General features: G+C 40.5%; 3 protein-coding genes and 1 pseudogene across 3 annotated transcripts; 2 read left to right on the forward strand and 2 right to left on the reverse strand.

The window, feature by feature from the left end:
- Positions 1–328: 328 nt before the first annotated feature.
- Positions 329–2,406, reverse strand: LOC117631602 (bifunctional bis(5'-adenosyl)-triphosphatase/adenylylsulfatase FHIT). Its single transcript, XM_034364849.1, has 5 exons — positions 2,223–2,406; positions 2,020–2,130; positions 1,190–1,336; positions 786–884; positions 329–688 (listed from the first exon to the last, which is right to left on the reverse strand). The coding sequence occupies exons 1-5, from the start codon at positions 2,400–2,402 to the stop codon at positions 572–574; spliced, it is 654 nt and encodes a 217-aa protein (XP_034220740.1). The 5' UTR covers positions 2,403–2,406; the 3' UTR covers positions 329–571.
- Positions 2,407–2,436: 30 nt separating this feature from the next.
- On the forward strand, positions 2,437–3,888 carry LOC117629641 (annotated as a pseudogene).
- Positions 3,889–4,869: 981 nt separating this feature from the next.
- On the forward strand, positions 4,870–6,721 carry LOC117629555. Its single transcript, XM_034362075.1, has 3 exons — positions 4,870–5,258; positions 5,370–5,602; positions 6,296–6,721. Exons 1-3 carry the CDS (start codon positions 4,995–4,997, stop codon positions 6,489–6,491), a joined length of 693 nt encoding a protein of 230 aa, XP_034217966.1. The 5' UTR covers positions 4,870–4,994; the 3' UTR covers positions 6,492–6,721.
- Positions 6,637–8,652, reverse strand: LOC117629554 (reticulon-like protein B2). Its single transcript, XM_034362073.1, has 6 exons — positions 8,200–8,652; positions 7,910–8,090; positions 7,652–7,793; positions 7,483–7,552; positions 6,993–7,205; positions 6,637–6,728 (listed from the first exon to the last, which is right to left on the reverse strand). Exons 1-5 carry the CDS (start codon positions 8,369–8,371, stop codon positions 7,030–7,032), a joined length of 741 nt encoding a protein of 246 aa, XP_034217964.1. The 5' UTR covers positions 8,372–8,652; the 3' UTR covers positions 6,637–6,728; positions 6,993–7,029.
- Between the last annotated feature and the right edge of the window lie 18,286 nt (positions 8,653–26,938).

Below are 26,938 nucleotides of genomic sequence, written 5' to 3' on the forward strand. Positions count from 1 at the left end.
TTGGGTTCAGTTTGTGGCAAGTGGTAGGTGGACCTACTGATTAGGTCTATGTTTTTTAAAAATTTGTGTACGTGACCGTAACACCACGTGAACTCAATAGAATCGTAAACCTTAGCTTAAACTCCACAAATCCGAGGCTTAAGACATGAATTTATCATAACTCTGCGAAACAAGCAAAGTCAGCTCACCAGCTTCTGAGCTTAGAAGAGCAGCTATTACATAACCGGATTCTGCAAATATTTCTCTAACTTGGCAAAGTCTGAGCATAACATACCAAATTGTCTCACAAGAGAAAATTTCCACGCCAATTAAGAATTAACTAGCTAGATAATGCATAACGTCAACCATTTTCTCTCTTTTGGCAAACATAGAAATGATAAAGAAAACATTTCTCTAGCAATCAATGATAAGATCCGATTTTAAGTTAACACAACTAAACTATGATGCTTGGACTCTAATCCAGCTAAAACCATAGCAAACCATCCAATGAGCAAACCATAACTAAACTAGGTTGAAAATATCCAGTGAGAAATAAATTACATATTGCGCTGCAAGTAGGAACATCTACATTCTACAAGAACAACTTTCTGTATTCTTCTGCTTCTTGTGCCATTTCGTCAAGGCTTCTGTCCTTCCTGTCCTTGTCTAAATCAAGCTTTTGCTTTAATTCCTTCTCCTTTTCATCTAGCTATAATATTGATGAAATACAGAAAGTAAATACAGGAGTCCAAAATGTAGGAATTAGGAAGTGTTCGATAAACATTGAAATAAACGTCGAATCTTACTGCATCGTAAATCTCATCATTCTCCTTAAAGTCGCCACCTTTCCGTGGGATGATATGGATATGAACATGGGGCACAGTCTGTCCAGCTTGGGGTCCATCCTACAGTTCAAACAATGATGATGCAGTTGGCTTTAGGGGACACACACAAGCTTGAATAATGAAAGAAAGCAAACCTAAAAGCTTGTAGGAAGTTTTGAAGTACGATCACAATGAGATTTTACATAAGATATCTTGTGGTTTAATAAACAAGCACCTTAGATTCAGGAATAGCTTAGTAACAATAACACATTAAAACATTTAAATGACCCCATCCCTTAAGATCTCAATGAAAAATAACCGAATACCTGGCCAAACAGATAAACATTGACATCAATCGGAAAAAATTAAAGGTCTTCCATGCTTACTTGAATTGTAAGTGTGAGAGACGATGCTTTGTGGTAGGTCTCAAGCTGACTACCAACCTTTTGCGCTGCGATCCAAAGATCACTGGTCTCATCAGTAGTGAGATCAACAAAGCGCTTCACTTCACGCCTTGGGCAGACAAGCACATGTACATGATGTTAAGTCTATACCAAAGTTGAAGAATCGACGATATTAAGATTATAGTTCTACAACAAAATGGGTATAATTTGCACACATAATTACATGCAAAAGAGGACTAATCAAAACGTTGGGCGGGTATATAGGCACGCAAGTGCAACAATATAAATACACATGATGCTTGGTCATCCTTCAGCCAAATAAGCAGATGAGATAAGCACACATATAGGTCCACGAAAAACTAGATACAGAGCTGTGGAACAGGCTCTGCCCAAATAAACCAGTCAATATATTTTAATCAAAATGATGCACTTAAAAGCATGCCATTGAGTATTGCAACTAGCAGTCCACTATCGATTACATTTCAGTGCCAAGGAGAAACCATTTTGGACCCAAAACCAAGCCTGATAAAAAGAAGTTTGAACTCATATCTTGAATTCACAAACATGATTCAATCAATCAAGAAGTTGGAACTCATATGTTGTCTTTTTTCAAGCAAGAAAAGGAACAAAAGAAATAAATTTCCCAACTTTTTTTTCTTATACAATATTGCCTTGACTGATATCAAAACAACACTATAATTCAGACCAAAGAAAAGGATATGACCTGCAAAGGCAAAAAGAGAAATGGATCATCAAGTGCCTAATTTTATATTTACTTTCATGTTTTAATATAGTGCGAGATAAAGATGAATACCAGGAACAACAGGACGCAAGTTGACCAGGGCATAGGATAGATGAGTAGAGTAAAACACTTCCCTGCTGTCAATCTTGTAAGGGCCGAACGTAAATTGCTCCAAAGCCATCTGTATCCATTTTGCAGCCAAACCCAAATCAAATTCAAAACACCACCAACAACAACACAACAAAAACAAGTCATAGTTGAAATTGGTCTTACCTTGGTGGAGGTTGTGAAGAAGGAAGGATCAGGGATGCCGCTGACTCTTGACGAACGTGTAATGAAACGCCCAACAACACTGGAAGCCACGGTTGAGAGCAGCATTTGCTCTTGGAGTTGAGCTGATACTGATTCCTCTTCTTGGGTTTTGCTCCCTTGGGCCCTATGTTTAATTTTCATAACGTATGGGCCTCGATAAGCATGTTCAAATCCAATGGGCTGGGCACGTGCCTCTCCCTTCTTTATACCACATAGCCAGTTTAGTCTGGTTGTGGCTCGTCTGCAATGGGATTGCAAATGCAGTTGCTTTGCTTCCTCCATAAGCACATGGAGCATGACATCTCTAATGTCTGCCCTGCCTTCCGTTGCCTCTTCTTCTTCATCTGGGTTAAGATTAAGAGCGTCCAAAGTGGCTGTGCTACGCTCTTTTACTGGCCTTGCTCCTCCTAAACCCCTTCTCCGCACTATTGCTTCACCAGGTAATTTCTCAACCTCCCTTCCCTTCTACTGTTATTGATATGGAAAATGGGAAATGTTTGTTTTGGATTGTCTTTCTGTGAAGGTTCACCAAAGTACCTTCATTTAGTTGTTCTTGCGGCATTGGGGTTTTTTTTATTACTTGCTTTTGCTGCTTCTTCGGTCCTCTAGTTGTTAAAACCCGTTCCCTTAGCATCCCATCATTAGTTTTGATCTTTTGCTCTATTAACTTGTTAGTGGTTGCAGTATGTTCTGCTATTGATAGTGATATACAAAGTTTGCTTAATTTCTTCCTTTTTGGATAATTTTTGTTAAAGAACCAATGACAAAAGCTTACACTTTATGAAATTGGCCAACAATGTGTGTCAAAGCAAGCCTATACAAAATGCAGACATAAATAGAACATTTGCCTACAGCCTAACTCTAACCCTTGCAATTAACAAATAAGTGGGGAATGGGATGGGAGGTTTCGAACCACACCTGCAACCAGAATTTTGAGCCAACATTGTATAGAGAGGCAACAATTCTTATCCACCTTTTGCCCTATTAGATCACTCATGAAATGCCATCCTCTGTATAACATTTATATGTGCTGAGTTTCAGCATTTTTGGTTCTTTCTCCTTGTTTTATGTGATGGTTTGATGGGACCTGTTTACAAGTGTTCCATTCTTCATCTTGAATTTTTTTTTTCTACGTTGTTGGCACAGAATTTAGCAGCTTTGAGCATTGTTTTACTACTATTGACAATGGCGGTCGAGTTTTTGCCATGAGACATGGGAGGCGAGTCCCCAAACTCCCCCTGACCAACGCCGGGCACTGCTGCGAGGCCTCACAACTCAGCTTCTTAGACACGGTCGTATCAAAACTACTAGAGCCAGGGCAAGCGCAATGTGGAAGTACATTGATAAGATGATCACATTGGCAAAGGATGGAACTCTTCATAAAAGGAGGGAAGCTCTCGGATTTATCTACGAGAAGCAGATTGTGCATGCCTTGTTTGCAGAGGTTCCAGACAGATATGGGGAGAGGAATGGAGGGTATACAAGAATTGTTAGAACTCTGCCAACAAGGCAAGGGGATAATGCGCCTATGGCCTACATTGAGCTTGTCTAGCTTTTGGCTGCAAACAATCTCTCATGTATTGCCTTCGTCAGTGCAAATATAAGATGTCTAAAGCTTTTCATGCAAACAATCGCATAAATTGCTTTTTTGGATGCTTGCAGCTCTGTTCTATTTGTTGTGTCATCTTTAGATTTGTCTTTCCGCTCCTCCTGGCATTTTTTTGCTATAATTGGTGCTCTGCTTGATGCATTTTCTTCCCTCTTGTGGCCACGGATACACATAATCTGCTTGTTCTTTGTGTAAGAATTTGAAGAAATCACAATGCTTAAATATGACAAAATGGATGTCCTACTTGCACCATCTCAGCCATGTGGATGGACCATGATGTTCAAATCCACAATAAGTTGGTTTTTTGAACTCAATATACAAAGAGAAAACACATAACATAATTGAATCTGCACACAGGGTAACACCCTTAACACAGTAGGTAGTTTTGTCGATCATGGCTCCAGCGTGCAATTACAAACTAGTCATGAACTTTTAGGTTGTCAAATTGTTGTTAACTGGTTGATAGATACAGGCTTAAAACCATTACTGTAAGCGGGTTGCTCTTTTTTTTTTTTTTTTGGCAGAGTAAGCGGGTTGGTTGGGTTGGTTGGTAATGGAGCTTTATTAAAGGAGAAGAAAGTGTGAAACTACCCTTCTTATTTTTCGTTTGGCCTGAACTAACAAACACCCCTTTTTTTGGTGAAATAGGGGGGAAACCCCAGAAAATAACTAAACACCGCTCATGAGTTCAGGCCTAACAAGATCAAGCAAGTCATCCACTATCAGAGAACTAACCCATACTTTTCATCTTTTCTTTGTTGTTAAGATTGATCTGAGAGTCTGAAGGCATATATTTATTGTTCTCGCAATGAAAACCAAGTGAATTCAGGGAAGCAAATACAAGAGTAAGAGACAAGGGTGCAATAAAAGAGACAATCCAACTATAAAAATATGATGACAATTTTATTTTTTTCTCTTGATGAGAAAATTTTAAGAAGTTTGAATGTGACAGCAAGGCAACATAAAGTGAAACACACATAAAAAGCCAGGGAAAAAAATATAAAGATAATACACATGTTTTTTGTATAATGAAAAGATAAATGTAGATAACACTAGATAAGGTTTTGGCTCTGTTTATTATATCGAAGGAGAAACGGGAAGAAGACGAACAAGAACAAGGAGAAATGTCAGGCGTGGCAACTCTTGGTCAGGCATGCTGGGCTGCTGCCGGCGTAAAGGTGAAGAAGGCAAAGACCGCCATTTCCCAAGCCCAAATTCAAAACCCAAAACCCAAATCTTTAGCTCTTCCCTTGTCAGCTAATTGCAGCCGCAACCTCTTCTCCTTCAGCCCCAAAGCCATCACCAAACCCTCCTCCTCCTCATCCGTCCGTACATCTGTCGCCGCCGTAGACTCCGACCAGCTCAGCTCCTCCGATTCCGCCGAAAAGGTTCAGTCTTTCATATAAATTCAACTTTTAATTTAATGGGTTTTGATTTCTCATCCAAGAAGGCAAGAACCTGTTTTGAATTTTGGGTTTTCATCTTTTTTCTTAATGCAGCAAAAGGCGAGCAGGTACTATTTCGTTGTTGCGAATGCCAAGTTCATGCTGGACGAGGAGGAGCATTTCCAGGAGCAATTGTGTGAGCGGCTTCGCTACTATGGAGAGCGTAACAGAGAGCAGGACTTTTGGCTTGTGATCGAGCCCAAGTTCTTGGATAAGTTTCCCAACATTACTAAGAGATTAGGAAGACCTGCTGTGGCTTTGGTTTCGACCAATGGACCTTGGATTACGTAAGCACCCGCCACCATTGTCTACTGAGCTTTGCTTGTTTTCAGTTTGGTGTTTTATTTGCTTGCAGCCTCTTGCACTTCATATGCAAGTTCATTTATATAGCCATTGTTGCAAGCTAAACATATTTTGTTACTTTAATTGGTGTTGTACTAGAATCACAGGCTGAACCAAATCAATTGTGCAAGTAACTTTATTATAAGAAGTTGGGTTCATCACTATCATAGAACTCATTGTTAGACGACCATTAGAATCCGAAAGCTTAATCTGTTAGAGAAACGGTATATCAAGCTGACAACGTGTTCGTGTAGAGCCCCATTCTACATGTGCGGAGGTAGACAAAGAGAAGCATAAATGAGCAAATGGGGAATAGAGATTAGAGGTTTTGACCACAATGTTATCAAGCTAAGCCCCAATAGTTTAAGCTGTTAGAGAAATGGAGTAACAATGTCATCAAGCTAACACCTTGACTTATGATAAGTATGACTTTGTACATGATTTAAGTCTATTATTTCATAGTTAAATATGCCAGTATAGCTCAAGAAATTACAGAATATGATGTTGGTGATATAAGAAAAATCTTCATGTGGTTGTACATTAGTAGAAATATGAAAATTATGACTCTTACAAGGGATAATAATAATGTCCCTCTTTATCATCCACACAAATCAACTGATAATGTTGTATGGCTGCAGGTTTATGAAGCTGAGACTGGACAGAGTGCTAGCAGAAAGTTTTGAAGCTGAGAGTCTAGAAGAGGCATTGGCCTCCACTCCAACCAATATTGAGTTTGAGAAACCGGAGAAATGGGTAGCACCTTATTCCAAGTACGAATCTGGGTGGTGGGGGCCCTTCTTGCCGCCAGGATCGAACGAGGAGGCCAAAGTGTAAATCACTTTTTTTTTTTGCCTTGCTCTTTCAATCTTATCAACATGGGTTTTGTCATCTATTACTAACTGGAGTGGAAGTTGATACATGTAGCTAATGAGTAGTTTTGGGAGGTTAGCACCTCAGCTAATAAATTTTAGTAGTTGCTATGAATGCGTGTGAAGAGAGGTTCAAAATCAAGAAACTAACTTTGTCCATGTCCATAAAAACAGATATGTAACAGTTTAGATGAAGTTGTACCTGTCCAAAAAGAAGGAAGTAGCCTTGTTTAGAAGTTTGCATCAGAAACCAAAATTGGAACAATACATTTTCTCTCATATAACAAGGATGATGAATGATTACTTACTCCTCAAGGAAAACTAAACAAGGCTACTGCAAAACAGATAGAAAGCAACATATATATTTTCCTTTCTACATCTTCATTTTACAGATTTGATCAGACAAATAAAGTAAAATTAACTGACGGAACAAAACGAGCAAGAACGACATATGAACTGTACCAACCATATGAAGAGGAAGGGTGCAGCAGAACCTCAAATAATTATTGTTGCTTCCTATTGTTGGAAGAAATTACACTCTTTTTGAGTTTTTGGACAACTTTTTCATCCAACACTGCGTACTGCTTGTTTATTGCAATTAGTGCTTTCTCTGCAAAGGAGTCAACGCTATCCTCCAGGTTGTCATACAGCGCTGGCACAATCATCAGTATCACAAACACTGCACAACCAAGAAGAAAGATTCAGCACTCATCTCTGCTAACATAATAAGCAAACTAAAAATAAACCGTTGTTGACTCGACACTAGGTGGAAATCACCGGGGAAAAAACATATCAAACAATATCAATTTTTGTAAAACAAAAAATTACAAGGAGGATGGTGCAGAACACCGGGGACTAAAACCAAGTGCAGCATGAGGAAACAAAGAAAGCTAGTCATCAATAGCCAATGCTCTATCCAACTTCCTAGCCATGAAAAAACTGGAGCTGATACCAACCTATGTAAAGGAAACTCATGAAACTGCATAGACGTCCGACAACAGAGAGAACCCACAAAACCACCGCCACCTGCAAATGAATTCATCATGTCAAAGTCGCAAGATTCAATCAATATTTACTATCCTTGCAGCATAAATAAAGCCTAAGTGGGGACGAAAAGATCGGTACCGATAGGAAATCTCTTATGTCTGTCCCAAAAACTACATGCCGAAACGACCTTAATGCTTGATTATATGTAGCTGTCAAGGAAATAGCGGTCCTCATAAACAGATGTTGTGGTAAGATAGTCTCTGGAATTTCTGGTGGAGACCTGTTTCATCATATTCTATCCAGAAATCACAACAGAAGCATATGATGAAGGTACCAATTAAAAAAAAACACACCAATCGAAATGCAGTTTAAATAAAAGAAAATTAAGGAGCTCACACATAGATGAAGGAACCCAAATTGGACCACAAGAACAGGGCTGTCAATGAAAGCAATGAAGCATGGCAAACAAACACAACCAAGTTATAACCTGTCCTCTCAAAGAGAAGCCATGTAAGTGTAGCACCCATAAAAATGTAGGCCGAGATCTGCTTGTTTCTCCAAAGTATAATGTCCGCAGCTGAAAAGAGACAAACGGGATCATAAATAAATCACACTCTGAGATTCACAGCAATCAGAAAAATTAAGAAAAACTATCAGAAAAATTAAGAAAAACTACAATTACGTACATACACCGGCGCCGAGGACAACATGAAGAGGCTTCTGGCGGCCGAATAAGCGATTCTTACAAGTAAAAGACATGCAGTAATTATCGATGTCAGAGTCAGAAGAGTCTCCATTATCAAGTTGGTTGTTGAGAAAATCAGAATCAGCAATATCCACATCCACGGGATCCAGCATTTCTATGAACGTTCTAATGTTTCTATGTATCTATAATATAGCTACAAATTACAATTGCATCAATTACTCTTTTGACAACTTCACCTGCAATGCATGTGACCAACAAAACAGATTAAGAATTGCAACAATCCCATCAAACAACCTTCATTAACGCATTACTAGTTCATGCTTTCTTTCTCTCTCAAATCTGAATCCCAAACATAAATACGAGGACCAAGGAGGTTTTGTTCTTCTGGTTCGTGCCTGTTTAGCTTCCGTCCACAACTCCTCTCGCCTGTCGCCACGTGTCTTTTAGGAACATGCTATTTCACCTGTGTCCTATAGTATTTTTAGACCATATTTAGGATCTACATGCATAAATATGTCACACATTTGCTATATTTGATGTGATCTACAATGTCGTCCATCTAGCACTAATTGTGCATATTTCCATTTTTCTCCTAGGTTTTTTCGGAAGTCTGCTAAACATTTATTAAGGAAGAACAATCTTGAAAATAAACCAAACAGGGCAGAACCCATCGGCAGCAGTGAAACTGTAGCAGTGGGTGGGAGATTGTCTTGAAATAAACCAAACAGACTCTCGAAAGTAAATATTTTTTGGTGATTCTCTGAGAGAGATGTTGGTGTATAGGTGTAGCTGCTGTGATGGAATTAGAATAGGAAGGTTCTATTCTAGTTAGGAAGGCTGCCTTGGATCATAGTCCAAGTGTACAGCAGAGAATGTAATAGCATTTGCCACTTGTCAATATCTTATAGGGTTATGATTGAATGGCTAGATTTTGTGTTGTAATAGGGAATATTTCCTCCTCCCTAACGGTTTTGTCAGTAAGAGAATATATGCATGTTTTTGGTGCTGAGCTGATACACAGCTAGCATTCTTCTCCAAGCTCTCTCTCTCTCACACATAGAAATCTGACCTCTCTTTACTCAAAAGCTCTCTGCATTTTCATAGAGATTTATTACATGTTTTGATTGAATCTTTATGCATGATAATGTTCTGCATAGTCTAACATGGCCTCAGAGCCAGGTTTGATCTTGTAATACTTGGCGTTTTCTGTGCTAAGCTATTGAAGCTGCAGCTGAGCTTGAGTTCTGCAGATCTAAGTCTAACATGGCTGGATCAAGTGGTGGTGAGTTGAGAGCACCAATTTTCAATGGTGAGAACTACGATTTCTGGAGCATTAGGATGAAGACCATCTTCAAATCTCATGGACTGTGGGATTTTGTGATCAAAGGACTTGATGGTATGGATATGAAGAAGTCAGATGAATCTGATGATCAGAAAAAGGAGAGAGAAGAATCAAGTGGGAAAGGCATGGTTGCTGAGGTACTCATGAAGGATGCCAAGGCCCTTGGATTGATTCAAGGAGCAGTTTCAGAGGAGATATTCCCACGAATATCTCATGAAGAGACATCAAAAGGTGCTGGAGTATTCTGCAGCAAGAATTCCATGGAGATAAGCAGGTAAGGAGTGTTAAATTGCAAGGCCTTAGAAGAGAATTTGAATATACAAGAATGAAGGATGATGAATCCTTAACTGTCTATGTTACTAAACTATTTGATTTAATTAATCAAATGAGAAGTTATGGGGAGGAATTGCCTAGGGAGAGAATTGTTCAAAAACTACTTATTAGTCTGCCATCTACCTATGACTCTATCTGTTCAGTTATTGAACATTCTAGAGATCTAAATGAGATTGAGGTGCAGGAGTTTGTAGCCTCACTAAAGAGCTTTGAGTTGCGTTTAGATAGGCATTCTGAAAACAGAACAGAGAAGGCATTTGCTAGCCTTAGTGTAGATGCCAAACAGACCAAGACTGGAGAACAGAACAGCAAGCAGAATAAAAATTGGAAATCCAAAGGCAAGAAGTGGGATAACAAGGCAAGTGAAGGCACTAAAACTCCCTGCAAGCATTGTGGTAAGCTACATTTTGGTGAATGTCGATTCAAGGGCAAGCCAAAGTGTTATAACTGTGATAAGCTTGGCCACATTGCAAAAGACTGCTACAGCAAGAAAACACCATAGCAGGTCAACTATGCTACTCAAGTGGAAGCTGCACCAACAATGTTCTATGCTAGCAATGTAAGTGGTGCTGGTGTAACAAGGGATGAAGAGATCTGGTATTTGGACAGTGGGTGTAGTAATCACATGACAGGAAAAGAGGATTTGTTGGTGGATATTGACAGAAAGGTGACTGCCAAGGTTGAAATGGGAACTGGACAGCTTGTAGAGGTAACTGGAAAAGGCACTATTGTGGTTGAAACCAAAGCAGGCAAGAGACATATCAAAGAAATAATGCTTGTACCTGGACTGAAAGAGAACTTACTCAGTGTAGGACATATGATAGAACATGGCTATTATTTGGTATTTGGTGATCACAAGGTGGAAATCTACAATGACAGCTCTCATACAAATCTGGTGGCAAAGGTTCAGATGAAAGGAAACAGAAGCTTTCCTTTGAAGTTGCAAGCTGAAATGCACTTTGCTTATAGAGCAAGTGTAGACCATTCCACTGATCTCTGGCATAGAAGGTTTGGACATCTCAATATGAGTAGTCTAAAACTATTGAAAGAACAAGATATGGTAGTAGGGCTGCCAGAAATTAAAGAAGATAGACAGGTATGTGAGGGGTGTGTTCTAGGCAAGCAGAGTAGAGAAGCATTTCCAAGAGAAGCTATCTCTAGAGCATCAACCCCACTAGAACTTATTCACAGTGACATCTGTGGTCCTATGCAGACAGTTACCAAAGCTGGAAATAGGTTCTTTCTCACTTTCATAGATGATTGCACAAGGATGTGTTGGGTCTATTTCTTAAGGCATAAGTCAGAAGGTCTTTGTGTGTTTAAGAAGTTCAAAGCCACTGTGGAATTGCAAAGTGGCTACAAACTAAAACAATTGAGAAGTGACAGAGGAGGAGAGTACACTTCAGTGGAGTTTGAGAGGTTCTGTGATAATGCAGGCATTGAAAGGCAGCTCACAACCTCATACACACCACAGCAAAATGGTGTGGCAGAGAGGAAGAATAGAACTATAGTAGAAATGGCCAAATGTTTGATGTTGGAAAAGAAAATTCCATTTGATTTCTGGGCAAAGGCAGTCAACACATCTGTGTACATTTTGAATAGATGTCCAACTAAAGCCTTGAGCAAAAGGACACCATTTGAGGCTTATGGTGGGAGGAAACCAGGAATTAAGCATCTGAAGGTGTTTGGTTCATTGTGTTATGCTCATGTACCAAAACAGCAAAGACAGAAGCTAGATTTGGCAAGCAAAAGGTGTATTTTCTTGGGGTATGGCAGCTGTGAAAAGGGATACAGGCTGTACAATATTGAAACTGAAAAGGTTATCATTTCAAGAGATGTGATATTTAGTGAGAATGAGTGTTGGGATTGGAATACAAAGAAGGAGACTATAGTGTGAACATTCAGCTCACTGAAATCAGAGAAGAAGAACAAGGAGCAGAAGGGAGTTCTTATGAATTTGAAGAACAATTGGAAGTGAATGAGATGCCTAGCTTAAACACTAATTAGTGACCAAGAAAGGGAAGCAGGATCACAGGATGTTGATCATACTCCTCTCAAGTACAAGAGCATTGCAGAAATTTATGAAAAATGCAACATGTGCATTATTGAACCAGAAAGTTTTGAAGAGGCAGCAAAGGATGACTCTTGGAAGAAAGTAATGGAAGCTGAAATCACCATGATTGAGAAGAACAATACATGGGAGCTTGTGAATAGACCATTTGATAAACCAATCATTGGAGTCAAATGGATCTATAAGACTAAACTGAACCTAGATGGATCTGTGCAGAAGAATAAGGCTCGGCTGGTGGCAAAGGGATATTCTCAAAAGCCTGGAATTGACTTCAATGAGACCTTTGCACCAGTGGCTCGACTTGATACTGTGAGAACCTTGGTGACTGTGGCTGCACAGAGAAACTGGAATCTGTTTCAACTGGATGTAAAGTCTGCATTTCTTAATGGAGTGCTAAATGAAGAAGTTTATGTAGATCAACCATCTGGTTTTGTGATGCAAGGAAGTGAAGATAAAGTGTATAAGCTGAAAAAGGCTTTATATGGTTTGAAACAAGCTCCAAGAGCTTGGTATGATGAGATAAACTCCTATTTCATCAAGACTGGTTTTTATAGAAGTCCAAGTGAAGCTACTTTGTACACTAAGATGTCTACAAGTGGTATTCTCATTGTGTCTCTATATGTAGATGATATTATCTACACAGGAAGTTCAAAAGAAATGATGGCTGCATTCAAAGATGATATGATGAGACAATATGAGATGACTGACCTAGGGCTGTTGCATCATTTCCTTGGTCTTGGGGTCCTACAAACTGATTCTTGCATCTTCCTCCACCAAAAGAAGTATGCAAAGACCTTACTTGACAAATTTGGACTCAAGGATTGCAAGTCTGTTGCAACACCACTGGCAGTGAATGAAAAGTTGTCAAAAGTGGATGGAAGTGAACTAGCAGATGAGACATTGTATAGGCAAATGGTGGGGAGCTTGCTCTATCTGACTGCAACCAGACCAGATATCATGTTTACAGCAAGCCTCTTGGCTAGATTCATGCATAATCCAACCAAGAAGCACATGGGAACAGCAAAGAGAGTGCTGAGATATGTTCAAGGCACCATAAACTATGGAATTGCCTATGATAAGGGAAAAGGAGCAATGTTAATAGGCTATTGTGATAGTGATTGGAGTGGAAGTGAAGATGACATGAGGAGCACATCAGGCTATGCTTTCAACTTGGGGTCTTGTGCATTCTCTTGGGCTTCAATCAAGCAAAGTAGTGTTGCTCTGTCAACAGCAGAGGCTGAGTACATGAGTGCAGCAGAAGCTACTGCACATGCTATGTGGCTGAGGTTTGTGTTATCTGATTTTGGAGAGGAACAGGTAGAACCAACTCAGTTGTTGTGTGACAACACTTCAGCTATTGCTATATCTAAGAATCCTGTTCATCATCACAAAACCAGACACATCAACCGCAGGTTTCACTTCATAAGAGATGCTCTACAAAATGGTGAGATTGATTTGCTATATTGCAAAACAGAAGTGCAGCTTGCTGACATTTTCACCAAGCCTTTAGCAAGAGACAGATTTGAGTATTTGAGGAAGGCTCTAGGTGTTATTTCAGCACAACACCTAGAAGGGAGTGTTGGTGTATAGGTGTAGCTGCTGTGATGGAATTAGAATAGGAAGGTTCTATTCTAGTTAGGAAGGCTGCCTTGGATCATAGTGCAAGTGTACAGCAGAGAATGTAATAGCATTTGCCACTTGTCATTATCTTATAGGGTTATGATTGAATGGCTAGATTTTGTGTTGTAATAGGGAATATTTCCTCCTCCCTAACGGTTTTGTCAGTAAAAGAATATATGCATGTTTTTGGTGCTGAGCTGATACATAGCTAGCATTCTTCTCCAAGCTCTCTCTCTCTCACACATAGAAATCTGACCTCTCTTTACTCAAAAGCTCTCTGCATTTTCATAGAGATTTATACATGTTTTGATTGAATCTTTATGCATGATAATGTTCTGCATAGTCTAACAAGAGAGTGGGTGGGACTGGGATTTTCAGTTGAAAAACTGATTCTTAGTGAAATTGTATCAGCTACCCATCGGCATCAGCAACTAACTTCAGGTTTTATTGTTCCTTCATTTAATTAGTTCTACTTTTATTGCTAATTTAATTTGCCATTGCTTGCTTTGTTTGGTGTTTATGATACAAATTTAAACACGTTTACAAAACAACTTTCTGGAAACGTCAAGATACAAAGAAAGAAAAAAGAGGAAGAGATTGCTCAAAGTCTAAGAGGATCTTTGGATAAATATTTTAGTAAACAAACTGATAGTTCACTTGAAAATGTAAATGACATAAATAAATAAATAAACCCCAATACTTAAGTACCTCGGAGGGACTTTTGTTTTTGTTGTTGATGATTTTCAAACTTTGTGGATTTGCCATATAAATAGTGGAGAAAAGATGGGTCATTTAGTTTGGCAGCATAATTTCTCCATGGGCGGTGCCAGTTCGTCAACGCGGAAGCATAGAGCTTACGGCCTTGCTTTGCAGGTTGAGTATTGGTTCACTCAGGGCCAGCCAACCCCATGAATATATGCATGTATGTTCAAACTTAAGAGTCTGTTTTGATGAACCAAAAGTGATTTTCTGATGTGAATTCGCACGGAAATCTTTTTCTCACTCTGGTTTGGTCCACTAACATGAAGACTATATATTAATAATTCATGTTTGTGGGTTAGGTTAGGTGAGGTTGGGACCTCCAACAAATTTTGTCCTACGATCAACTAGCAAGTTGGCATTTACTATTTCTACACCTTGCAAGTCAATATCCTCATTAATATTTAATCGTCTGCTAATTTTTCTATTTTTAAGTGATTAAACGAAAATTAAGAATTATCTTGACTAAGTGAAGCGTGAAGCATAAATATACCAGGAAGAACAGTTGAGGTTATACTCCAAAATTGATTGACAATGAGAGGGTGACCCAACTCTGTTTGTACCATAATCAACGGCCAATAAGAGCAAGATGTGTGGACAAAGAAAGCATCAGTAAGGTAGCCCTCGGCACCTAGGATTGCCGATGGCAAGGTTAGGGCAAATTCACCCTTTGGCCACGTGGAGCACCCAAAACGAATGTCTACAGACCCACATCGAAATTCTACACAACATGCACACCTCCCAAGATTTATAAAAAGAGGCACAAGTCCCAAAATGGAGGTAACTAGAACTTTTGGCATACTAGCCGCTGCTCTGTCCAAATTATCTACTAAATCCGTACTTATTTAAGCATCGGAGAGTCTTCGGCCGGTACCACACCGATGCCCTAGGTCTTACCGAGCGTATTCTCATCTTGCAGATTGAGCACTCCATCGAGGCCCAGAGTATTCCGAAGGCCCGGACATCACTAAGTTGTGCCCTAAAGTGCCAAACCACTTTTTTGCATCAACAATTCGTCAACGTGGAAGCATAGAGTTTGCGGCCTTGCTTTGCAGGTTGAGTATTGGTTCACTCAGGGCTTGTTCTCTTATGTTCTATCTTTCACCTTCGGCAATAAAAATAGAATCAAAATAAGTAAAAACCTACCAAATGTTTTTACTTTAAATTGTTACTTTAAGACCTTCGGCAATGTTGTTAGCCATCGGCAACAAAATCCATTCATAAAAAGAAAATACGCACCATTGAAAAGTCAAAATGGCACATTACGATTAAAAGATGCCCTCGACATCAATTTGTTCAAAAATATAGACTGTCGTGAGTCAAGTCAGTTACAAAAAAGTAAAAAAGTAAAAAAGAAAAGAAAAAAGAAATGGAGTCGAAATACTTAATTAAATAAAAGGATGTCATCGGCATCAAGGTGTTCAAGGTAAGTCGCCTTATGGCGAATACAGATACAAAAATATTCTACAAAAAAACATGAGTAAAATTAGACATCAGGCTCTTCGGTACCCTGGACGACGTCACGGCCATCAGCCTCGGCCTCGGCTTCTGGACCTGACTCGGGAGGAGCGTCTTCACCCTCGTAATCCTCAATCATTTCTTCTGTAAGCCCTTCCGGTAGAGGAGGTGGATCAACATCAAAGTTGAGGTTAAGTTTTTGACCCGGGTTGAAGCGATAGAATTCTAAAAGAACGGTGAGTTCTTCTGATGATCGATATTGACTAACTGCTTCCCTAATGGCAGCCTCGATCTCGATGGCCTTGGATAGTTCAGCTTTTTCCAGAACCACCCGGACCGCCTCCTTAGCCACCTTGGCCTCCCTTGCCGTATTAACTGTAGCCTTCAAGGCACCCCTCATCTCGGCAAGCTTCTTCTCGGACGTTTTCACTTGCCATTCGAGACCTTCCTTGTCTTTGATGAGGTTGGCATGGTCCTGCAGCACCTTGCCCGACTCGGCAACCTTGGAGCGGCCATCGTAGTAGGCCCTCTTGGCACTTTCGGCAGCATTGATGGCTCTTTCCATACATAGCAACATGTCCATGGATGCCTACCAAAATAATTAAATTTATATTATTCCCAATCACTAGACAAATTTGGAATCACAGAAGAACTTATGGAGAACACTTACTGAGGCTTGTAGACGAAATGCACGACAGGCTTCCTCTCGAAGGCCCTTCTTCGATAGCTCGTCAATCTCAACCAAGTCCATTTGCGAACCAATGATCAGTATTCGGAGGACAGGTGATGGTGACTGGATCCGTAACCTGGTTGTCTTCGTCTTCAGCGGCAAAGATAGACCTGTCGTGATCCAACACCCTTGCTCTCTTTGGCCTAGCCGGAGCGTCAAGCTCAATCACTGGGGTCGCTTACCAGTAACTTCCTACTAAGCCTCCCTTGTGGCAACCAAGTTTTCAGCACGATAATTCTGATCGTCTAGCTGCCGAAGCCTTTCAGCTAGAGTCTAATTCTCCATGTCAGTCTCCGATGGTTCCGAAGCAATGACTTTCTAGGCAGAGGAGCTGTGCTGCTGCTGATGCCGCTGTTGCTTTTTCGTCTTGGCCCCTAGTAGGAGATGTCTCCTTGATACTTCCGATTGCTTCCTAGCATCAGTCACTGCAGAAAATTTCACGATCGGTCAGTAAAGACTGCATTGAAATATGATCTAAACTGAACGGCAATGAATTGTAGACCTACTCTATGTTAGGTCGACGAGACGAGCTCTTATCAGGTTGGCGATAAAGAGAAAATTCGGATAGATCCAATCAGCAGCCGACAGCTTGCTCTTTACCCTATCCACCTTCTGTATGTCCGCTCTGGTGGGAATTGGCTGCTTTAGTTTACCTGTAAGAATCAGTACACATAAGAAACGATAAGAGATATTAAAAAAAAGACGGTGTCGAATGACAACCTAAACCCCTACCAGCCATCTGAAACGTTGTAGGTATACAGAAACAGACGGGTCAATCCGAAAGTAACTCCCAGTCACCGGACAGAAGCACCCTCTGATTTCTCCAAGACTTCTGTGAGGTTGGCACTGCCCTCACGAATGGTCACGTTCAGACGCTCGCAATCAATTAGCCTAAACCCAGCCTCCATGCCCAGCGCACTTGGACTTCATGACGCTGTACAGGTATGAGAATTGTTCATATGTAGGCTCACCCTCCTCGGCAAGGCCAAAGGCAACGATAACCCCCATCAAGGCCACCTAGAAGTTGGGGTTATGCTGACCGGGGGCATAGCCCAAATCGGCTAAGATCCTTTGAACCGAAGGCTACAATGGTAGACGGACACCTTGCTTCAGAACGTCTGTGAGGAAGACAACCTCACCATCTTTTGGATTGCTTTAAGACTCGGTAGGCCCCGGGATTCTCCACCTGACCGAATCTGGGATAAGATATTCCGCACAATATTTGGCTAGCTTGGCTTCGGTGATCAAGTTGGGCCCTAAATAGTCTATGCCGAACAGATACTCCTTGGGCTGACCTAACGGTACCCTAAGGTTTCCCTGTAGAGCTATAGTCACTACTGGATGGGAAGAAGACTCGGCAGGAATGTCGCCCCGACCAGAAGTAGAAGTCTCCGAGTGATAACTGGCATGCCGATCTGGCAACCGCGTATCTTTCATTAAAAACTTCATAGTATTGGCTAATGCTGGAGCAAGCGTTGCCGCACAGTATCGCAGCCAATGGCACAGCCCTATCCGTTTGTAGCACCTTTCCCCTGCCTAAGGAGGGTACAACTTTAATTCTCTCATCGACGACCTCGACGTCAGCTTCTTCACTATCGGCACTGTCGAAGCTCAATGCCATGCTACCAGAATCTCTTTGATCATCCGAGGACTTGCCATCGAACGCATTAGGTTTGATATCATATGCAGACTCGCTATCGGACATCTACTAACAAGAAAAATGAAACTAAATGTCATGCGCAAAGATTAAACTAAGGTTTCTTATGGCCGTCACTACCTACGGTAACTAGACTACCGAACGATCTTCATGTTCATGTATGTTCATAGTCTAAATCAAGCCATAAGGACACATTTTAATTAGAAAAAATCTGAAAAAATGGAAATACCTTATTGCTACAGTGTCGGGATCATCGGAAATCGCTCCGCCACTAGAAAGTCGTCGAAAGTCACCTTGATTGCCCAATGTATCTTGCCAAAAATCGCCTTTAAAAAATGCTCTCACAAACGCAAGTGACCCTTCCATTCGAAGTCCCCCACTATTTATAGAGAAAGGGAGTGACTGGTACACCTCAAAAAACCAACTGGTGCCATAATGACCTTGCCTCGCATGCGCACTCTGACACGTGGCACCATTTGCACGCGAGAGGAGTCCGCAGGCAAGGCGCAGAAGACTAAGCGTCATTCTGTCGAATCGATTCCGCTTCTCGACAAAGCACGCCACATACGGAAGCTCAAGCGATGACGATGCCCTCGGAAGGGACATAATAACAAGCTAAACTCTGCCGTACGGAAGGACATGTCTATTGAACGACGCAACAAAACCAGGTGACCCTTGGAATACCTGGATTTCTCCTTACACGAAGAGAACATACCTTCCAAGAAAGGCCTAGGTACCTCGGCTCCCACAAATATGCCAAATGGTATCATACAAGTAAACTGAATCAGTCCTTCTTGTGGCAATCCACGCGTACCGAAGAAAAAAACATTTCCCAACTGAGAAACTCTCTCAATTGGGGACTTGGGGGACTCCTGTTTGTACCAGAATCAACGACCAATAAGAGCAAGACGTATGGACAAAGAAAGCATCGGCAAGGTAGCCCTCGGCACCTAGGACTGCCGATGGCAAGGTTAGGGCAAATTCACTCTTTGGCCACGTGGAGAACCCACATCGAATGTCTACAGTCCCACATTGAAATTCTACACAACATGCACACCTCCCAAGATTTATAAAAAGAGGCACAAGTCCCAAAATGGAGGTGACTGGAACTTTTGGCATACTAGCCATTGCTCTGTCCAGATTATCTACTAAATTTGTACTTACTTAAGTATCGGATAGCGTTCGGTCGGTACCACACCGGTGCTCTAGGTCTTATCGAGCGTATTCTCATCTTGCAGATTGAGTGCTCCACCGAAGCCCAGAGCATTTCGAAGGCCCGGACATCACTAAGTTGTGGCCTAAAGTGCCGCATCAACAATTCGTCAATGTGGAAGCATAGAGTTTGCAGCCTTGCTTTGCAAGTTGAGTATTGGTTCACTCAGGGCCAGCCAACCCCATGAATATATGCATGTATGTTCAAACTTGAGAGTCTGTTTTGATGAACCAAAAGTGATTTTCTGATGTGAATTCGCACGGAAATCTTTTTCTCACTCTGGTTTGGTCCACTAACATGAAGACTATATATTAATAATTCATGTTTGTGGGTTAGGTTAGGTGAGGGACTATTAAAGGAAAGAAAATCAGTCAATGATCTGAGATTGAGAGATTGTAGGATCTGAATATAATTGGCAATCAGTCAATAATCTGAGATTGAGAGATTGTAGGATCCGAATATAGTTAGCAAATAATTAGTATGTATTTACTTAGAATAGACATGCTCTGTATGTATAAAGCTGCTGTATCTGTTTGAAGTTAAGATATATTGATAGAATACATTGAACTTTCTCATGGTATCAGAGCATCTATCTTTGTGACTCTGCCCCAACACCTTCCGCTACAACCACAAACGTACTGCAAACACCATTGAAACACAACATTATGAGTGAATCAAAATCTACAGAGACGGCTCCTATCTCTTCCGATCCTCTGACTTTGCACAACTCCGACACACCGGGACTTTCCCTAGTTAACATCAAACTCGAAGGTCACAATTATGGCCAATGGAGCAGATCTATGCATCTCAGCCTCAGCGCCAAGAACAAACTTGGATTGGTTGATGGATCAGTCAAGGCCCCTTCATCCAATGACTCTAAATTCTCAATCTGGCAGCGCTGCAATGACATGGTCCTGTCATGGATCTTGCACTCTCTCTATCCGGACATCGCCAGCAGTGTCCTTTATGCTAAAACAGCAGCGTCCTTTATGCTAAAACAGCAGCGGCTGTTTGGACAGATCTTCGAGATCGTTTTTCACATAGCAATGACGCCAGAATTTATCAGATTCGACAAGAAATTGTCAAGTGCAGATAAAGACCGTAAACTATCTCCATATATTACACAAAGTTGAAAGCTTTTTGGGATGAGTTGGCTTCATACCAAGAGCCCTTTATCTGTGACTGTGAAGGACTAAAAAAACTTGCTGTGAGAGAAGAGAAAGAAAGGGTGATGCAATTTTTGATGGGTTTGAGCGACACCTACTCTACGGTTCAAGGCTCAATTCTCATGATGAATCCCTTACCTGACACACGCAAATTTCACGGTCTGGTTCTCCAACACGAGCGCCAGCTAGAGGTTACCAGTAGGCATGACAATCTGGTTACTCTACATGTGATGCAAACCGGTCGTTCTTCGGTGGCCGCCACTCCCTCCACAGGTTGGTCACAATCCAGTAAATCCCTAAAGTGATCATATTGCGATGGAGATGGTCATATGAAAGAACGATGCTACTTTATTATTGGTTTCCCTGTGGGCCATAAATGGCATGGCAAAAATGTTAAGCCCAGAAACCAGCGTTCAGGTCCAACAGCTCACAACGTTGAAGTCATTCAGTCACCAGTCCAACCTACTGCTATCACCAAGACAACCCCCGTTGATGGACCAACCTTCACCACTGAGGAGTACAAAGAACTTATGGCTATGCTTTGTAATAAGAAGGGTAACAGTCAGCCTCTAGCACATGCAATAGGTATCATTACACCCACTTGTAATATTACACAACATGATCCACACTCCACGCTATATTGGATTGTGGATAGCGGGGCCACCGATCACATTTCTCATTCGGCTCCTACACATAATCAAACTGCCACACATCATGAATTTGTTACTTTGCCCAACGGAGAACAGGCAGCAATACGTAACATTGGATCTATGAATCTATCGCCCGACTTGTCTCTTGATGGAGTTCTACATGTTCAAAAATTTCGTGTCAACTTGTTATCTGTTAGTAAATTAACGCGAGCTCTTCGATGTATTGTAATTTTCTTTCCAATTTTTTGTGTTGTGCAGGACGTGGATACGAAGAAGACGATTGGCCTGGGCAAGCATTTTGATGGGCTTTACTACCTCACACCTACCCAAAATCCTTACCTTGCTACTCATGTTCGTCGTACCTCTACACTTTGGCATCAACGACTTGGACATCCGTCATCTGCCCCCCTTCATTTTTTATCCCAGACCATTCCTGAAATTATGTTTCATTCTGAGCAAATTTGTGATGTTTGCCCTTTGGCTAAACAAACCAGATTACCATTTACTTCTAGTTCAATTAAAACAGTTGCACCTTTTGATCTTATTCATTGTGACATTTGGGGCCCTCATAATACCCGTACACATTCTGGGGCATGTTATTTTTTGACAATTGTTGATGATTTCACTCGTTCACTTGGGTTCATCTTATGAATTTTAAATCTGATACTCAAACCATTTTGAAATCATTTTTTTCTTGGGTCACCACTCAATTTAATCGCTCCATTAAAACTCTTCGTTCTGACAATGGTAGTGAATTCCTATCCATGCGTCCATTTTTTCTTAAACATGGTACTAATTTTCAACATTCTTGCACATATACTCCTCAACAAAATGGGGTCGTTGAACGCAAACATCGTCATCTCTTAAACATTGGTCGCGCACTTCGGTTCCAAGCTAACTTGTCCTTGCAATTTTGGGGAGCTAGTCTTCAAACAACATGTTACCTCATAAATCGACTCCCCACCCCCTTACTCTCTCATAAAACCCCTTATGAGCGATTACATGGGAAATCACCATCTTATTCTCACCTACGGGTTTTCGGGTGCCTTTGCTATGCCACTCATCTTAACCCCACTCACAAATTTGACACTTGGGCTAGTCTTTGTCTTTTTCTTGGGTACCCTCTTAGTCAGAAAGGCTATTGCGTCTTTGATCTTGAAACAAAGAAATTTTTTGTGTCTCGGGATGTCATTTTTCATGAACATTCATTTCCTTTTTCTCCCTCTTCTCCTAATCCTCCCACGGACCAACCCATTCTGCCTACTCCTCCTACCACTTCAGACCTTTTTTTTTTCTGCCAGGCCCAGTGTCTCCAAGCCCACATTCCCCACGCTTACCTTCCCTAGACCCGGCCCACTCTGATTAGCCAACCTCCCAACCCGATACCATTCCAGACCCTAATTCCCCAATCTCCACGCCGCCTCTTACTTCTCTCGATGGTGGCTCTGGTTCTCCAATCCCCGGCCTCACCTCTCCTTCAATTGCCCAGCCGTCGTCCTCCGTTGAACCTTCACAGCCTCATCCTCCTCCTCTTGACTCATCCTCCTTACCTCGCCGGTCTGCGCGTGTTCCACGTCCTCCTTCCTATCTTCGGGACTATGAAGCTCATCACACCGCCTTGCTCACGCCTGGAGTTGCTTCTTCCTCCACGTCTGGAACCAGGTATCCCCTTCATCAATATGTATCTTACTCTAGTCTCTCTCCTGCTTATCGAAATTATGTGTGTAATATATCCCGATTGGTAGAGCCTTCTTCATATGAACAGGCCTGTCATGACCCTCAATGGGTTGCTGCGATGAATTCTGAGCTGCAAGCTCTTGAAGACAACCACACCTGGTCGCTGGTTTCTCTGCCTCCTGGTCATCGTCCCATTGGTTCCAAGTGGATTTTTTGGATTAAATACCACTCTGATGGCTCCGTTGATCGTTACAAGGCCTGCCTTGTTGCCCAGGGGTTCAAACAACGTGAAGGTATTGACTTCACTGACACATTTGCTCCGGTTGCGAAGTTGATCACTGTCCGCTGCTTACTCACGGTTGCGGCTGCTCGCCAATGGTCTCTTCATCAAATGGACGTTCAGAACGCGTTTCTCCATGGAGACCTCCACGAGGAGGTTTACATGTTACCTCCACCTGGTTCACATCGACAGGGGGAGCAGCAGGTTGTATTCGACTTCACAAGTCCTTATATGGACTGAAACAAGCTCCACGGAGCTGGTTTGGCAAGTTTTCATCTACTATATGTGGCATTGGTTTCAAGCAATCTAGGGCAGATTACTCTCTGTTCACACAGGTACATGGAAGTTCCCTAACTATTATATTGCTCTATGTAGATGACATGATCATCACAGGGAATGATGATGAGGTAATCTGTAAATTGAAGCATTTCCTTGGCAGCCAATTCCGAATCAAAGATCTCAGACCTTGAAATATTTCCTTGGTGTTGAGGTGGCACGGTCAAAAATGGGAATTTCTATATGTCAACGCAAGTATACTGTTGACATTTTGGAAGAAGCTAGACTACTTGGAGCTAAACCAGCCAAGGTTCCCATGGATCCTGATATCACATTATCTTCTACAGGTGAACTGCTCAAAGATCCTACTAGGTATCGACGCTTAGTTGGAAAGCTAATCTATCTCACAATTACAAGGCCAGAAATTACTTATGCAGTCAATACACTCAGTCAGTTTATGCAAGAGCCTAAACGTCAACATCTTGATGCTGTAAATCATCTACTTCACTACCTTAAAGGAGCTCCAGGGCAAGGGCTGTTATTCTCTACACAGAACAAGTTGAACCTAATTGGTTATTGCGATGCTGATTGGGCTCGTTGCCCAATGACACGCTGGTCAGTCACGGGATATTGCATCTTTCTTGGTAACGCACTGGTGTCCTGGAAAAGCAAGAAACAAGTTACAATTGCGAGATCATCTGTTGAAGCTGAATATCGTTCAATGGCTGCAGCTACATGTGAACTCACTTGGTTAAGATATCTATTGCATGATCTGCGTGTTACTCATGCTGAACCTGCAAAGTTGTTTTGTGATAATCAAGCTGCCCTATATATTGCAGCAAATCCCGTGTATCACGAACAAACCAAACACATTGAGCTCGATTGTCACACTGTTCGTGAAAGAATAGAAAGAGGTGAGATCAAGACTGGATATGTGCAAACTGGAGAGCATATAGCATACTTGTTTACCAAGCCATTGAGGGCACCTGCATTCTGTTCACTTCTTGGCAAGTTGGGTGTCATCAATATCCATCTTCCAACTTGAGGGGGAGTGTTAAAGGAAAGAAAATCAGTCAATGATCTGAGATTGAGAGATTGTAGGATCTGAATATAATTGGCAATCAGTCAATAATCTGAGATTGAAAGATTGTAGGATCCGAATATAGTTAGCAAATAATTAGTATGTATTTACTTAGAATAGACATGCTCTGTATGTATAAAGATGCTGTATCTGTTTGAAGTTAAGATATATTGATAGAATACATTGAACTTTCTCAGGGACCTCCAACACTAATTTTGTTCTACGATCAACTAGCAAGTTGGTATTTACTATTTCTACTAGTTTTTCTATTTTTAAGTGATTAAACGAAAATTAAGAATTATTATGACTAAGTGAAATGTGGAGCATAAATATACCAGGAAGAAAAGTTGAGGTTATACTCCAAAATTAATTGACAATGAGAAGATGACCCAACTCCTTAATTATAAGTCCTCGCAAAATTTCTTAACTTCAATATGAGACGTTTCTTCATATCCTCATAGTTCATACATTTACTTACTATATATGTACGATGGGATCGACCTCAACTCTATTAGCTACATATGTATTTTGAATTTTGTGGGTAGTGAAAGAAAATTCATGTAAATGCATCCTTTTCTCTACCAATAATATGAGCTGACCAACAAAAATCAAAGTTGTGATCAAATTTCAATTTGTACCAAAGCTGACCAACAAAAATCAAAGTTGTGATCAAATTTCAATTTGTACCAAAGCTGACCAATAATTGGCGTTTGTCTTGCTTGTTGCAGCAATGCAACATGTCTTTCACATTTGATGGAGAAATTCTAATATAGGAATAGGGGATCCTGTATGATCTTATGTCCCTGAAGTGTATTTATTGAGCTTCATTAAAATATATATATATATATATATTTTTGGTTTAAGAGTATTTCCACTCATGGTCTTTTGCCATGGCAAAAGGCCTCTTGGGCTAAAAAAGGATCCGTATCCTCTGCTCTGATTTTATTTGCCATGATCGACTTAAATTTTGTTCTCCACATGTCACCTTAGTAAAATTTAATCTAAGGAATTTAAATTGGACACATTATCCTTAAAATTAAAACCCAACTTACTCTTAATTAAAATTGAGAAGAAAAAAAAACCCTAACTTAACTAACGCCTAAACATAATGTCTCTAGCCTTTTTTTTTTTCCTTCTTCTTCTTTGTCTGCATGTTTCCCCCCAGCCCCAAAATCTTATCGCTCATCAATCTTTTCGTCAACAAAGTTTTTTTCGGTGCAAACATCTGATTTTGGTTATAGATATGCAGCAAACTCCGTTTGCAATGGATCAACAGCTTTAAATTTGCGTCATCACTTTTACAAGCTAAAACACCATTTAAGAAAAGGTTCATTGCACAAATATATTATTGTGGTTGATAAAGCTTCCAGTTAGCAACAGTCACAAGGGAAGAAAAAGAAAAAAAATTATTACCATCACCGACATCTTTTCTTCTTCTCAAATGTTTTGATTTCTTCTTCTCCATTTGGACGTGTATTAATTTAGGGCTCAAATCAAATAAAGTCTCAAATTGCTTTTTTGATGTATAATTAATGTTCAAGCATGAATTTTTTGTGACTTCAATTATACCCACTTCTTATTGCTATCAATGGATTTCTTTAATGACAGAGATTACATGATGAAGAAGAAGATGAATTGGGAGAAGGAGATGTAAGAAGGATTTAGATACTTGTTTTGTTTTTCTTTTTTTAATGTGAGGTGTCAATATTTTAGCCTTTAGATGATTTTTAATAAAGTGGCACCTTTAGAATAAAAGTCAAGCATATTAAGCAGAGAAAAAATAAGTAGAGTATTCGGATACCTAAAAAAAACCTCTCCACCACTACTACAAATAATGAAATAGACGACGGGGATTTACTGTCATTGTGATGCTTTGAAAACTGTCGTTAAATCGACCGACATCTTTTGAGTGTCAAACTACACCGGCTTTTCATCGTCATTATTTATCTGTAAAGACGACGATTTTATTAAAAACCGTCGTTGTTTTGATATAAAGATGACGTTTTTTGTTATAAACTGTCGTTGATTTTATATAAAGATGACTTTTCTTTGTTAAAAACCGTCATTGTTTATAGGTAAAGATGACATTTTTTTTATTAAAACCGTTGTTGATTGTTTGTAAAGATGACGGTTATTTATAAAAACCGTCGTCTAATAAGTTCCTAAGCTTTTACATTTTAGTTCTTTTTTGTTTCCTATGATGCTATACAACGATTTTAACTAGAAAACCAACCATAATGCTTTATTAATGAATTTATACACTCAAAAATTAAAACTTGACTTACTTTATATAATTAAAAAAATGAGAAATTCTGCATAATCAACTTCAACCAGTTACATGTAAAATGGATGAATACCCAAAGTTAATTGGTTCGCTAGCCTTCATTCTTGGAGCTCAGTCTTTCT

This window comes from Prunus dulcis, chromosome 6 (assembly GCF_902201215.1).
Source record: "Prunus dulcis chromosome 6, ALMONDv2, whole genome shotgun sequence".
Classification (NCBI taxonomy): Eukaryota; Viridiplantae; Streptophyta; class Magnoliopsida; order Rosales; family Rosaceae; genus Prunus; species Prunus dulcis.